The 16,527-nt window shown below is 33.6% G+C and overlaps 1 protein-coding gene across 1 annotated transcript in view; it reads right to left on the reverse strand.

Moving 5' to 3' along the window:
* Positions 1-16,527, reverse strand: part of LOC108694398 (laminin subunit alpha-1) — a 167,786-nt gene that overhangs the window by 125,111 nt on the left and 26,148 nt on the right. Inside the window, exon 2 of the mRNA XM_018203825.1 lies at positions 12,547-12,854. Within this exon, the coding sequence (XP_018059314.1) occupies positions 12,547-12,854 (308 nt within the window). The remainder of the gene's footprint in view (positions 1-12,546; positions 12,855-16,527) is intronic.

The raw sequence follows: 16,527 nt of genomic DNA on the forward strand, positions 1-16,527 counted from the left end.
TTTTCTAATTTTATTTATATTTTAAAAGATTTATAGCAAGAAAGAAAATTTCTTCTACTTTTTGACACTTTGTATTAATTGTTCTCTTTGTATTTCTTTTTTGTATGTCATCTGATCTTTGTATCTCGTTCGTTTAATTTGCTAATAATCAAGACATCTTAAATTAAAATTGACATGGTAAGGAATTTATTGGATTGGATATATGATTTCCGCAGATGGCTACGTCTGACAATCAAATTTTTACGTCAAGCAGCGCGAACGAAATTGAATTATGGGAAACGTCATCGAGGGAAACGATTATTTGACGAAGAGCGAAATTCGATTGTGCGTGTGTCGGAGAACTTAGTGAGGGAGGCTTGGCAAAATTGAATTTAGACACGTATATAAGTTGGTGCAGCGACCTCACGAGAGATTACACCGGAGCAATTTATATCGTTACAGAAGCAGCAATTTGACGGGGGAAGTATATATCTGTATTACTTCATCGTACATTGCCTTGTCGCTGAATCGCAATCAGAAACAAATAGAGCTGCAATTTTATTTTAAAAAATCTAATATTATCATAATATTATCATATAAGTATATTAGTAAAAAAGTAATTAAAAAATTCGTGCACATATGAAAAAATATATGGTTTTTATAAAAAATTATTTCTGAGTATAAAAGTACTCTAAAAACCTTGCATTAATTTCAGATAAAAATTCATATAAAATATTTTATGAGATATTCTCTATATTATCATATTAATTTTAGTCGTATAATTTCTCCAGTTTATACAATCTAATGTATCAGATTTCGTAACATATTTACTTCTCGCACTTCTTGGGACGAGTATTCTAGCGAGTGTTCGTCTTTGGAACTTGGCTGAGCGAGCAAGACCTCGATGCAACGAGGGACACCGCGCGGTCTGCCACGAAGGATTCCGTCCTGGTCTCTTGCCAATCTGATCTCGGTTTGGACCAATGCTCCGCGATGTTTGCCAAAAGACATTCGTGCACGTGCGATGAACACGCGTGCGGCTAACCACTTTCGTCGCGCGTTAACAAGAAATCCCAAGTGCGTTGATGAAATTAGTCTGGAAGCGAGATCGTGAGCGAAAATCATGGTGTGCGAGGATCATTCTTTTTTCACCAATATAGTCTCGTTATAATTACACAATGCTTTTTTAAAATATAATTAACAAATTCAAAATAAGTATCAAAATATTTATGTATAGGCATATTAAATCTGTTTGTCACGAAAATTAATGATAATGCCGGTACAAAGGAAGCGACCAGAAATAAGATTCATCATATTACGACTCGATTGAATTGCAAAGTGGGTCATCGTTAAAGGGAAAAAGCGTAATTGTAAGAGTGACGTTGTTAGAGAACGCAGTTTTAACTTACACTAATGCGTGTAGTATGGACGTAACATCTTCCGAGGCTTGTTACGAGCAGAATCGCCTTCATTACTTGAGAAAGTTCGAGGAAACATATTATCGAAGTCCTGGGTGGTCCAAGGCCATCGATTTTACGACTCGATTTGGTTTCTCAAAGGGAATTGCCCAAGCTCCTTTAAAAAAGGGGTCAACCATGAGAAAGAAAGAACCTCCCTCGTAAAGGTTACACAAATTCTTTGTCGCTGAATACTTTATGTCGCGAGAATGTCGGCAGTAAAAAGCCGATTAAAAATCACGCTCTAGAAATGTTTCTCTAATTGATCTTCTAATAGGTCCAGAATTTCTTCACAATCCGGTTTAAAAAAGAATCCGTAACAAATCTGGTTTAATAGAACAGAAGTAAAAATTTAAATAAAATTTTTTACCTTAGAACAATTAAAGAGAGATATAAAAATTTGTTTCTCAAGTTATTCAGTCTATGTTCTTTGTTTGATTTGAACACGCGGAAAATAACACTAATTGACAAAATTTCACTTTTCTTATGTTAAATAGATTTAATAAAGTGCTCCTTATAGTATTTTTTGTTAATTTCACAAATCTGTTTAGCAAATTTATGAGGAAGGCACGATTTTTAAGTGATACATGCATTTAGAAATTTTATAAATTAACATTTTTCGGTATTTCACTTATCAACAAAATTTCATTTTTCTTATGTTAAATTGATATAATGGAGTGTTTTTGATAATATTTTTTACATTGATTCTATTCGCCAAATTCATGAGGAAAGCAGGATTTTTTAACAACATTTAAAAATTTCTGCTTATTTTTTCAGCTTAGATGGCAATAAATAATTCATATAGGGGAGGAAATATAAGCTACTGAATTTAATATGACTTCCTATTCATATTGAATTCAAACAAAAAATTAATTAACAAAAAGATATCATATAAAGAGTTATTGTTAGCAAAAAGTAAAGTTTTTCAAAAGACATACGTCGATTACAAAAAATTGGAGAAATTCTACCTCATTTTCAGAATCAGCATAAAAAAAACAAGAATTAGAAAAAAACTAAAATGACCTATTTAATAAAATTATTGTATTGTATCAACTATTGTAGCATGTATTATGATTATAAACTTCCAAAATATAAACTTATTATCGTCGTTGAAGAAATAAAATAATTTGAAATTTAAACGTTTTAATACTCCAGAATTTTGCGAGTTTGGCAAATATTATAATACTTAAATTTTAAGTAAAGAATACTTTGTAAGAGATATTTGCCTCGAGCGTTTAACGAACGAGGAAGAAACCTCGCGCACAACACAGCGATAATTGATCGGGGTCGATGAATCACGCCGAAGCCGCAATCCCTCTGCTCCACAAACACTGACGGTTAATCGGACCGAGTAATTCGATTTTGTGAGCAGTCGGATCAACAGTATGGTACGAGGCGAAAGCCCACCGAGTTTCAAGTTGCGGCCCTCGCTCCTCTTTGGTTGAGGCCATCTCTTTTTTTTCCTCTATGCTCTTCCCTCGGAACCGAGCCACGAATACTTGTATGTACGTCCGCCTTCGATGCCGAAGAAGAGTCGAAAGTATGCAGGCATCGTGTACAATCTGTGCACAGGTAAATACCTGCTTCGGTATACCTGCGGCGCGACATAAACCCAGCCTCCATAAACGGTCCAGTGCCTACCACACTTATTCTTTTCCGGCTGTGCTCTCGCGAGGAGCATAAGGGAGCGTTTATATTGGCCGTAACCTGTAAAAATTGACCAATCATCGAGTATTCCCTTCTTACCGCCGAATAGGAGGGGAATACTTGATTGTCAATTTTTACAGATTACACTGAGAGAAAAGATTTTATTAATTTAACAAGTCACCAGTACCTTTACCGGTACATATGTGACAACAAATTTGTTGTGTTTGCTGCTAGTCTGTTTTATCAATCAATTATTAGTAATAAAAGCAAACCTATTTATTAGTACCAATTATTAGTAATAGAATCTAACCTATCTTTTGGATAGACTTTAGGCTCGTTTACATAAAATTCGTAGATGATCGTAGAGTCTTAAGTCATAGGAAATCGACCAAACATAGTCAAATGTAAGGAGAATACTTGATTAGAATTGGTCAATTTCTTATGATTTAGGATTCTGCAATCATCTATGACTTTTATATATATGAGTCTCTTATTTGCCAGCGATACTATTTATTACATTGAATTTCCGGTTGAAACTCGCCTTATGAATAATTTTACTGCTATTTCTATTCCGTTAGAATACGTAGATCTAAAGCAATATCCTGATTGGCTCATCGGCTTAAGTTCAGGTCTTAAGGTTACTGTTACAGATTTTGTGTGCGGCAACCCTAAGCCTCCTCGCCGCGGGACACGAGAGGAAAGGAGAGAAATGAACGAAAAATTCACGCGCTTCCGATCGTTAACCCTTCGCACACGGGGCTCTCACGAGCATCGCGATGATTCAAGCGAATCCGTCTATATCCGTTTTTCTCGCTCCCTCGCGAAGTTTGTGCGACTTAAAAATAACCCGAAAGCGCACATCTCGTGTGGTACGAGTTTAATTGCCGTAAAGTTGTCAGAGTGTAACGACGTGACGGGAAGTGATCATTTTAAATAAGCCAGGCCCGAGAAATTCATCAACTAAATGCAGCATCGTTATTGACGAAATCAGATTTTTGTATCTCAAGTTACAAGAATTGCATTGCTTTAAATTAACTCTTCGGTATATTATAAGAACAATATACTTAGATGAGATTGACATACCCAATCAATTTGTGTTATAACTTTGATAAAAACAAATATTGTAAAGAGAAGAGTGCCATTTACGATTGAAGTTGAATGTTGGAATAATACATCTATGTGTATTTAAATGAATTTATCTCAGATATGTTTACCTTACTTTTTGTCTTTTCGGACTTGCACTAATAAAAAAAAAATAATAATCTTTCTAAATTATATCAGAGAGAGATAAATTTACTTAAATACACATAGATGTGATATTTTAACATCCGATTTTGATCGTAAGTAACACATTTCTTGTGTCTAACTTATTAATATTGTAAAGAACTATTTTCAATCTAAATATCAAAAACATAACGATTGCAAATGTATTCTATATTAACGTCAATTTACCTTTAGTACATATTGGGTTATCCGAAAAGTTCGTGCCGATTTTGAAGGAAAATTGGAATGCAGAAGATTTAAATTTTAGTACATTTATTAAATTATATAGATTAATCGGCACGAACCCAATACAATGATTATCCGATTTTTTTAAATACACACAATGGATTATTCAGATTAATTTTCACTTTATAAGCATACAAAAATTATTAAATGAATTTTACACATATATTTTACATCTTTAGACAATATTTATAATAAAATGTACTAAAAAAGAAAAGAATAGAGACCATTATTTAGCCAAGTTCTAATATTTCAAAGAAAAGATCCCAAATGAGCCAGAAATAAACGATTCAATCGTATGTACTATAAGGATTAATAAAATGCTTATAAGTAATGGAAAAAACATTAAAAGAAAACATTGGAAAAGAAGCTGGCTATGTTATCCATATTCAGAGTGGCATTGAAAGATTAACATTGTCATCCCGAGTGTTACATTTCCGGCATCATAATTAATAATAACTGTTTTCAATCATGAATACACTCACTCAATCAATCTCCAATATGGAATTCCGCAATCGCAATTAAGAGAACGTATCGCGCATGAGAAGTGAATGAGAGTAATCTGTGAATGCAAATGATCCTCATATTTCGTTCGAATGTGATCTCGTTGCTTTAATATAATTCCAAGTAATTAAATTTCACCACACACACGTAATTGACACGCTTTCGATACGAGGTGCAGAAGCAAGAAATTTATTCGATTTATCATCGGCGCGGTATTCTCGCTTTCTATTCTCGCCGTCTTCGAGTCACGATGGCGAATTACGACCCCTGATCCTCTTTATAACGGGATGTACTACAAATATTTTTCCAAATATGGCGCTACATCACGCTTCGATCATCAATAGTTCCACTAGGAAATATTTTCCAATATTGCTTCACCGGAGGTAGGTGCTTCGATATGATCAAATAATCTTACTTGTGCTATCTCACGATTCTGTATACATATGTATAATAATCTTGATCGAAAAGAAGAAAAAATTAATATTTAAATAGTATCGCGATACAATCTTCTGCGAAAATTTTGCGATCTTTCGATTCGTTAAACTTTCGGTCAAAGAGCAGAAGAGGATTGGATTGATTTATCGTCAGTTCCTTTTATACCTCGATTTTCTCACATTTCGTTCCGGCTCGACCGGTCACGACGTGCCATCGTCGCGTTTGAGTGTTGGCTCATAAGTTTTCATCAGCGATGACTGGCGTCATGGTCGGGAGCCTTAAAATATTTCGCACACCTGTGAGAACGTAAAACTTGATTTTCCTCTTTTACTCAAGCACTTTGACAGAGCAACCATCGATCTTTTTTGAACGAATGTAAACAGGGATGCAAATTCTCCACGCAGATAACTTTAGACATATAGTAAATTCATGTCACGCTGATGATATTTCAACGAAACGGAGATCGTATAACACTTTTAAGAGTAAACAAATCGATATTTAATTAAATTATGTTCTTGTTTAGCTCGCTTTCGGAAAGGCGAAAAAGATATGTATATCTTTTCGCCTCGCAGTTCTTTCGCAAATCTTTCGAAGCAGCTTACCGATAACATCGCAGCAAAGTAAGATTCGCGGCGCGATAAATGAAATGTCGCTTTAAATTTCGTTCCGCTTCTTGACTTAACGAAAGGTAATTTTCGATACGAGTGCGATTTGCGTGCGTGTCTTCTCACCTCATGCGATCCTCTTATTGCGTGCCACAAACTCGCGAAGATAACGTCCAGTAAAACTTTCGCTCCGTCACAAATAAAATGACGTTTTAATTATCGGTCGGTTCCGCGAATCAAAGAAAAGCAATTTGTGCGTGAAGACGTGAGTGCGAATACTGTCGTGTGCCATGGTCTTCCTTGCCAAGGAAGTCTTCAATAAAGCTGAGACCAATATCATCGAGTCCCGAAATATCTTAATAACCCGATCCTTGTCGGTTCAAACGTGGCTTTGAATAATAATTCACGCCATTCACTTGGCAAGCAAGCTGTTTTTACAGAGAGTAAGAAAAAAAGCATGAAAGCAATAAAAGAAGACTTTCGTTCGACACGATACATAATCAATCGATCGCATACAAAGTACGAGGGAATCGAACTGAAAATTGCTGAGATAATATAAGAATTTTACTAAATGAGGTCCGCCTAATCATTTTGATTTTTGCTGAATCCAACATTGAAAATCGATGATTAGATTTAAAATAGGTAACATTTCTGAACATTAATAAAAAATATAAGACATTTTCTGTAGGTCTGTCCGTGTTGTATTTTTTATCCTACAAATTTTCGCTTTTTTTCTTTATCTTATTTTAAGTGCAAAAATTTTGGGGATTTCAAGCGAATAAACCTAATATGAGTTTATTAGTTTGATTATAATGAAGATTTAACTATCCATGTAACTATCTACAAACAGCAAATAAGTTGTATATTGAGTACTAGGTAGTACTTGGAGCCAGTTAGACTTAAATTGAAAGAGATAAATTGTAGAAGATGCAAAAAAAGTTTAATTAATAGTTCTCAACTCTAATATGCAGAAAATACTATATATAAATTATTAAATATAATTTTAAAAATAAAATATATCTAGTTTAAATGTAAAAATCAGAAGATCATACTTTAATATATGTTATCTAAATTGCGTCATACGATTAATAATTTCGATTACGATCTGTTATCAGCTTATGGTATACTTTGATTTATTTCTTTTAATTGACGATCATGGACCGATGATACGATTATCGCTCTGAGGCTGGCATCTCGAAGAAGCCTGGTTTAATCGCTTCAACCTATAATACGGACGACCAACGGTGTGTTGTGAGCAGAAAGCAAAAAGATGGCTGGCCGCTGAATCCGTTGTATGTAAGGGCCGCGCGCTGCGGTCTGTAATTATCGCCACTGGCCGTGGGAATTGAATTACGAGATAAATTCGTGACGTGCCATAACGGTGGCTGTTCCGACAAAAGGCATGAAGCCACCTCAAGCATATTTGATGATCTCGATCGAGACTATCATGCTCTAGGTAATTTGCATATTCTCATTATAGATGTCTATATAAAGACACTAATCTCTTTTTCCTTCCATTTTATTGCAGACTACCAGAGAAGAAATAGACAATTCTATCAGAGAAGAGAGGATTTGAGCTTAGAAAATTATACTGACGATTTAAAATTATATTATCAATCCGATTCTATCCTGCTCTTTAATCAAAAATTTAAATCAAAAGATTGCAGAATTTTTTATAGAAGATTGTAGCATAATATTTAATCCGGAAATAGTCACCTTATTTCTTTTATATAAATGATACAAAATGTTTTCGCATCTTTTTATCAATTAAAATCACTATTGTCAATACATCGTGTATTATTGTTTTCCGAGAATATTATAGATATGGATTTAATCATAATTTTTTGAGGAAAGTAAGTAGAAATCCCAAACAAATAAGTACTAAACAAAATAAACACATTAAGTTACTTATTATAACATTTTCTAAATAACAAAATTTTATTCAATATAACGCTTTTTTATTACAGATTTTTGATGGAATTGCATATTTAAAGATTAGTAAAAAATAATTATTAAAAAAAAAATATGTTAAATAATATCCATAAAAAACAATATTTTACAACAATACACATCTCCTCATCAGGATAAAAATATTCGAGACGATTATTCCTAAGTTAAATATTAATATTTTTTTCTTCAATTGCAGCGTAAATTTTTGACGAAAAAAACAAAGATGAAAGCTTATATTGCTCTTCTGTTTTTGGCTACGAAGAATTTGGCACTCTATTATGAAGAGTACCACATTGCTTAATTCAAAACCTCTCGCTTCTCGCTCTTCTCAATTCATAGCAATCCAATAACGCACAATGTTGCACTCACGAACATAAAACTCGAGTAAAAAACTACGATTGTGTCTCGTGTAACATATGTATACATCATCCGCGATCCCGCAAGGTCCAGTCCATGAATAGGAAAAAGGAATAAGTTCGCCTTCACGAGAAGCGATCTTCACCCTACGAAGTATTATTTTCGTGACTTCGTCTCGTCTCTCACTTTCTCCCCGTTCCATTCCCGCTTGCCCCAGGAAGATGATTCATTCACCCGGCCGAAGGAGAAAACGGCGTGTGCGCTGGTTCGAGGACCTCGAGCAAGCGTTCGAGAGACGACGGCAACTTGACTCGTTAATCCGTGAACAATGAAGGATTGGAGTTTCAGTCGCTCGACGTGAGTACCATTCGCTGCTCCTTTTCACGTTCGATACCTCATCGGCAGGGTTAGAGGTGGCGTCGATCTACGACGGGCGATAACTCGTTGGTTTCATTCCGATGCTATTCGAGGGAGGCGGTTCGACGCGCGATCTGATCCTTCCGTGATCCTTCGACAGAATCATTTCTCTTTTTGATCCATACAACTGGCACAGCATACGATATCATAAATATATTGATTCTGATACTTGTAGCTTATAAATATACACGGAAAGGACGTTTTGCTGAAGTATCTAAAAGTATCTAAAAATTTAACTATAGATATAGATTTAAAAATAATTTTGTTGGATCATCAAAATAATTATGTACACAGTTTATGAGCGTTACTAAACATGCGGTGAAAAGTTATAACATTTTAACAACCAATTTAACGTCTTACATAATTATTTTAATCCAAACAAAATTGTTTTTCCAAATATTATTAAGATATTACATTATTTTAATTCTTCAAAATTATTTTTTCTTGCAGTCAATATTAAGAAATGTTCAATTCTGAACGACACAAATCCAAAACATTTTATTCATTTTAGTAATTATTGCATTGTTATAGAAAATGCTTCATTAGTGATTCATGTAATATTTTACCCTGCGTTCTTGTATATTGGAACATATTAAATATTTTCTTTTTCACACAACATTGCTTTAAGAATACTAATGAATTTTCTGCAACGATGGAGACCGGCTATTACAACTCCTCCTCTTCTATATTCAATTTTTAAAAATTATTAATCACGTTCGGACTGATATGGAAGATACTTCGTTAACTATCATACTTTCCCGCGTAATCAATTTTCTGTTTTCTTTCGCATGCAAAATATATATTAAATGCATTTTCAAGACTCCATTAAGAGTACTAATGAATTTCATACGGTCAGTCACCATCTTAACTCCTCCTCTTTTGCCGCGAGGAAATGTCGGCATGTCAGCAAAAAGAGCCAAACGAAGTGCGGCGGCGATCGTTCCCTTCTCAATGTTTGACGATCATTTGTAGCCGTCTGCTAATTATTGCGCAACACGATCTCGACTCTTTCACCGTGTACAACAAGATAAAGGTTGTCCATCAGGTGGCCTTTTTAGGTACAGACAAATTAATTTATTCTACTATACGCCTTCGCATGAAAGGCAAGGTTGATTCTAACACTCGGTTATGCCAATCAGTAGCGCAAACAGAAGTTATACGTGAGATGAGTTAACCTCGGAACCAATCAGTGCGTGGGAAGTTTCTTTTTAGCAAATCAGGAAATAAGATCTAACTTTCCTACATATTAATATTTGGCAAAAAATTCTTTCTTCAAGTGATTACAATACGCAAGAACAAAATATTATTATTATCATCGTCTCTATTTTTTTATAAAAAAATTTTTTCGTAATAAAGTTGCTTGTATTATTTCAATTCTAAAAGATATAACAAATATTAAATAACTAGAGATTAATGTATGCCATTTTTAATATTAGATTGTTACAATTTTTGCTAAAAAAAATCTTTTTTTCAATTTAGATAATCACTTATAAAACAATAAAGACATATATATAACAACAACGCCCGATGTATCATACTGATTCAATGTCGATTTGACAAAAGAAACAATCGAACAGCGATGGACGTAAAATTAATAAGTGCAATAAGCGTTAACGAGGACCATAAATACTATATATTCCCCCGCGTCTTGCTTATTTGCCGATTAGCATAATCATTTCCAATATTCACCATAATTTAAAAATGTCGCAATGAATCGCAAGCAATTTTCTCTTCATAAAAAGTACAACGAGAGATATGGTATCGCAAGATTATTATCCGAAGAAAAACACTTCTAGTTACAGATTTTAAATTTCATGCTGCAAAGAAACACTGCAATGTGTATTATCTTGTCTTTCAAAATAATCTTAATTATGCTTTACTTCATAACATATTAATTTTTTTTATTATGTATTACAAAATTATACGACTAAATATAAAAAAAATAGAATTAAAAAATCTCATTATCTTATTTTGGTAAAATTATTTTCAAATCTGTATTTGTGTGTAATTTTTAGATAAACTTTAGCAAAATCATTCTATCTGTGTTGTAAATGCTGTTATAATTATAAATTTGACATAGTCAAATCATGATTACAAGCTCATTATTACAAAAATAATTTTGTTTTCCGAGAATTTATGAGAAATGTTTCAGGAAATGAGAATTAGATTGCATATTTATAAATAATTTTAGTTACGGACCATTATGAGAGAATCAGCTTTTATAAACAATATGACGCAATCGGACGCGAAAGATATCTCGAAAGGAAGAATTAGGCTCGCAATCAACGTCCAATTAAGAGGTAAGATTGCGGGCCATCAACACTATATCTCTCAATTACACAGCGAGATTTCGTCTATCTTAACGTATTCATTATTGTAGTACCAGTGGTAATTATACGATAGTAATTGTATTAACGTATTGATTATGCTCAGAACTCTGCGGCTGTCGTATCCCGTGGAGGATCAATTAGCAAATTACGCACACGTGTTTGTCAAAATATTCGATATTTAACTGCTATCCAGGTTTTTGAAATTTAAAATTTTTGAGATTTATAAGGCAAGCATTCCAAAATAATTTAAATAGATAGTTATGCGATATATTGTATTAATTTTCCTGCAGCATAAACTTCATAACTTTGTCATAAAAGTTATGAAAAATTGAGAAATATTCCAACAATGATTAATTGATTTTTATTAATTAAATAAAACTTTATGTAGGAAATTAATTTTCTTTTCGTTTTCACCTTTACCATATGTGTTATGTTGTAGAATATTATGTTTAATATTTATTGTACCCTTAAAAATCATCGCGAAAAAAATTTTGTTAAATATATTATAAAATTAAACCGATACTTAATTTTGTATTTAAAAAAATCACATTTGTAAAAATGTAATTCTATCAGGACATATTTAATTAACGACAGATTACTTCGATGCACTTTAGAAACACATGGAATAAGATTTCTATGTGTAAAATAAAGTTCCATCTCGTCAAAATTTAGCTCCCCTTACTTGTCGCGTCGGCACTTCATTCTGTGAATCCACTTCGCGGTACGTCCTTATTACTAAGAGTCTCTCAAAAAAAGGGACGCCGTGCTCGTTAAAACGTTTTTCTCCACCGCCGTTCGCAATTTGTTAAAGGACGAAGGGCTACATGGGGCATACCTGCGAGCCAGCACGTAAATTTCCGGAAAGGGATCCTTTAAAGCTTCTCTATCTTCTCCATATCTTACCCTATACGTATCTTTCTCTGTCTCACTTCGCGCAAATCAGTTTCGATTCTCTCGTTTTTTTGTATTTTTCTCTTTCTCTGTCCATTTTACCATTGTCTGCATGAGGAGGAAACGAAATAAATCGACATCAAAGAGCATAATACAAGAAACGAGTATATAACAATAGGACAAAAGTCGTTTTACGATTTTTCGGAGGATAAAAGGAACCTTTAATGCGATATAATGCGCCATAGAAGAAAAAAGATCTATTCAGAAAATAAAGTAGAAGTAAGTAAAAATTAAGTGTGAATCAACATAAATTATCGCAAAGTGATCGTTTAAAAATCATTTCATTTTCCTGTAAATTTATTAAAGTCTCAAGAATTATATTTAGTATTATTACACAAAATCTATTTGTTTAAAAATTTGTTTAATTAGTTTTTGGCCTAAATATTTATTGCTTAAGCATCTACATACCTGTTTGAGATCCAAGAGGATTGTCACGTATTCGTAATAATCGCCTCTCGCTAATGTAGGACTTTGCCACCATTTTCCGGGATTCGAGTCGAGGATGTTGCTGACATTGTGCCTCTTGCCAGGATCCGGACTCCTGGAGTCGCAGACGGCGCATCTCGACGATTCCGAGGGCTTGCAGAAAGTCTCTGGGCCCTCCTCACCGCAGGTCGCATTAACGTAAATATCCGCTTTCGCGGCGACATTGAATGTGGATGGAAAGAGACCGCTATTTTTTAAGTTCTTATTCAGACTGTACGTATTTCTCTGAGCTGAAATCAAAACGGGAAATTCCTGTTGAATTAGAATAAAAAAATTAAATAGCACATAATAAAAGACATAAATATTTTTGTATTTTAAATGTCATATTATTTATTTTAAACTATAACTTGTACCATAAGTTTTTCACAATAAATTGTATGATTATTTAACAGAGCTGTAACTGTTATTATAATTAATCATCAATAAACCTAGGCAATGTGAACTTTCTGAAGATCCCTGTTATCGTCTAAACTGCTGTCAAGATTCCGAAATAGAGCCGTGCATCGTTAAAATTCTATTCTAGTCGTTAATTCTCTTTTAGTTTTGTTTTACGAGACTACTGGTGCCTTTTATTGATGAATCGGTACATCGGTACGTAACGTCGATAAATCACTGTGGGCCTCAGTGCCTAGCTATGTTTATTCCACAAGCGTCTGCCTGTGAGGTCAGAGGTGTACATTAGCGTCTCATAAATTCGTTTGATGCAGAAAATTCATGAAGGAAAAGCTAATTTTACATTAATCTTCCGAGAAAATAGTGATTTTCTCTCAGATTTTTATTAGATGGATTTAAAGTTGTAACTCTAATAAAAATTTATTAACCATTATTTCTTATTTATATAGGTTAACTTCGCCTTTTCTTGTAAAAAAAAATTGTAATACTAATTCTCAAAATTTTTTAAATGTCAACGTAATAAAATATTATACAAGAGAACGTATTATCTTGATTAAAAATATTTGCTGCAAACAGATTATAATTTTACATATGTGTAATAAATTTTTAGTTAGTTTTACAAGAAACGTTTCTGATATATCCACTGCATGCGGCAGATAAATGTATAAGCTCCAATCGATCAGAGATGTCAATTACAACTTATTGAAATATGCGTGTGTAATTATAACTAACAAATATCAGTTGTAATTATAACACATAAAAAAATCACTATTTTTTCATGTACATGTCGCGATGTCGACGCAATATCTCCGATCGGAAGAGCTGCGTGAAGAGAAAAAAGAAAAAAAGAATAGACGAAGAAAGAAACGTGTAATCGAAGCGATGTGTACCGATCCCATCATTTTCTGCTAGGCAACGCATTCATCGACAGGTTTTGACAGAGCATAAAGTGAAACCAGTTGCGGAACACCGTGGAGATGCAACGCAAAGATGCAGTGAACAGGTTCGTCGTCGCGCCGGTTCTCCGAGTAACACCTGAACGGGTTACTCGTATACATCGTGCGACACATGAAGAAACGTGACGAGCTTAACCGCGGCAGAAAGAGAGAGAACAGTGTGCAAAAGATAAAAGACAGTGCGCCGCACCGGTGATAATGAATTGATCATCGCATCGTGAAAATTGCAACGGAAGAAGTAATCGGTCGAGTTTTCTTTTTCCGACATAACTCGAGAATTGATTAGTGGCTGACAGAACTTTAATAACTTGTCATACATTTTTATTCACTTCTGAATTGATGTTGTACATAAATTGTTTCTAATCCTATCTTATTTACGTAAAACATGTCGAACTTTGATTCATCTCATGATTTGATTTTATGATTTTCTTAAAATGTTAACCAATCAGTACGCGCTATGAAACTTCCTCAACTAGTATTCACGAGTTCAAATTGTATCTCTGTTTATAGTTAACTCAACGATTTTTTTTTTCATTTTAAGGATCCAAATTCGATAAGATTGTGTAAGACTGTGAAATTGTTATAACTAATTTTTTATAATGTAATTGAAAAAAATGTACGAGATTCCATTAGATTCTGCGAATACCGATTAGAGTTAGATAAAATATCAAAGATTCTTTTGTATTATGTTTACAATCTTGATTTTGATTTAAGATATAAGTTAAGAATGATGTGCTGTATTCTGCTAAAAATTACTGTTATTAGTCAGTATTATATGTTGTGGGTGTACAACTCATGATCCATCACACTTGATTAATGTTCACTTCGTGCGGATTACACGCAGCCACGTGAGCGGTCATGGCGGGAAATAATGATCCTTCGGTATTGCTCATTTAAACAATATTTAATAATAGTCCTAAAGCTCACACAGCAAGAGAAAGATCGTTAACGACGTACCAAGCGCTACGCGGAACGTGCTAATCAGATTACACTAATCGCGCTGTAATATTTCACGTTTTTAACGAGTATTTTGCTATTTTCTTCATTGATTCGTTTTTTCGAATATATGTTTTTTATGATACGTGCATCAGTAAGAAGATAAATACGTCTTTAACATACAGTGAGCAAAAAGAACAGTTGAGATTTAGCTTCTAAAGTCAGAATATTATATTCGCGAAGTTCTTCTTGTTTATATTGAGGCAGAATCATAGATGTAAGTTTTATAGATCTTGTAGAATTGTCGAAAATCGGCGTGTCTCACATATATACTCTGAAATTCGTCTTTCTTAGACAATAAAAATTGTTTAAAAAATTAATATATACTCTCTAAATCTGAGAGAATCAGTGGATAGTCACTAATTACTCAGTAGCATAGTTGGCACTGATAATCAGTGAAATTTAACTAAAAAAGAAAAAATATTTGAACATTATATGACTAGAATATTGATATTTGCATGTTAATTTCAATTTTTCAATACTATATTCATTTAATTTATGCACTAAAAAAGGTTAGTTAGATTACATAATAAAGATCAGTTAGGTTAGGGATCTCACGTTTCATTCACTGATATTCAGTGAATATATATATATATTTAGCACCGATATCAGTAATTATCCAGCACTGATTCAGATTTAGAGAGTTAAAAATAAACTCAGAACTCTCAATATTTAATGAGTTTTCACCAAATGAGACTCTAGCTTCACACGCATTAAGTTTTTGATTAAAATGATAAAAGAATGCAAAGTTAAAATAAAAAGATTACTTTGGAATTATTATAATTATTATAATTTCTATAACTTCGCAATGTGTTTGAGATTATTCTCGAAATTAATCATACACTCTCAAGTACACAAAAGCGATGTACGCGAATAGTACTCTAAAGCATATCTCCCACGCAGAGCCGTCTCATTTATCTCACCAGAAAATCCCTAACAAAACAAATGCTTGCCACGTAAAAGGCGAAGCCTTCGCTCGCTGTTCTGGGTCCGGTGACGAATCTGTACAAGTCCCACTAAGCCCCCATGCGCGCTCACGTAGCTCCCTATTTCAAGAACAACGTGGCAGAAATCTCCCGGACGCGGACGTGCTGCTTGCACCAAACTGCGTGCATTATGCGCGCATAGAAAGAAAGCAACTGGGCGTTCATCAGAGAACGAGCGGACGCGCATTGTGCGTATGTCGGGCTGCAGTCTGTCGAACCGCTCCTATTCCTCTCGCGACTAGAGTATTGTTTGAATGGGGAAGCGACAACAATGACATCTTTTATTAAAGGTGTCTAATAATGTCCAAACATTCCTATCTAATAAATAAATCAATATTTTCTAATATGAATATTGCGAAAAAAAATTCTTCGAAAGACAGATTCTTACATTACCCAAAATATCAATTAATAATAACATTATATGAACATACTTTTCACTCAACAATATTAATATAATATAACACATATTGTATGTAATAATTACATTATTAAGTAAGTAATAAATAATAATATTGATATATTACTATTGGTGTTTAATAGTTACATTTATTAGATTATATCAATAAAAAATG

The sequence above is a fragment of the Atta colombica genome, unplaced genomic scaffold, assembly GCF_001594045.1.
Source record: "Atta colombica isolate Treedump-2 unplaced genomic scaffold, Acol1.0 scaffold12, whole genome shotgun sequence".
Classification (NCBI taxonomy): Eukaryota; Metazoa; Arthropoda; class Insecta; order Hymenoptera; family Formicidae; genus Atta; species Atta colombica.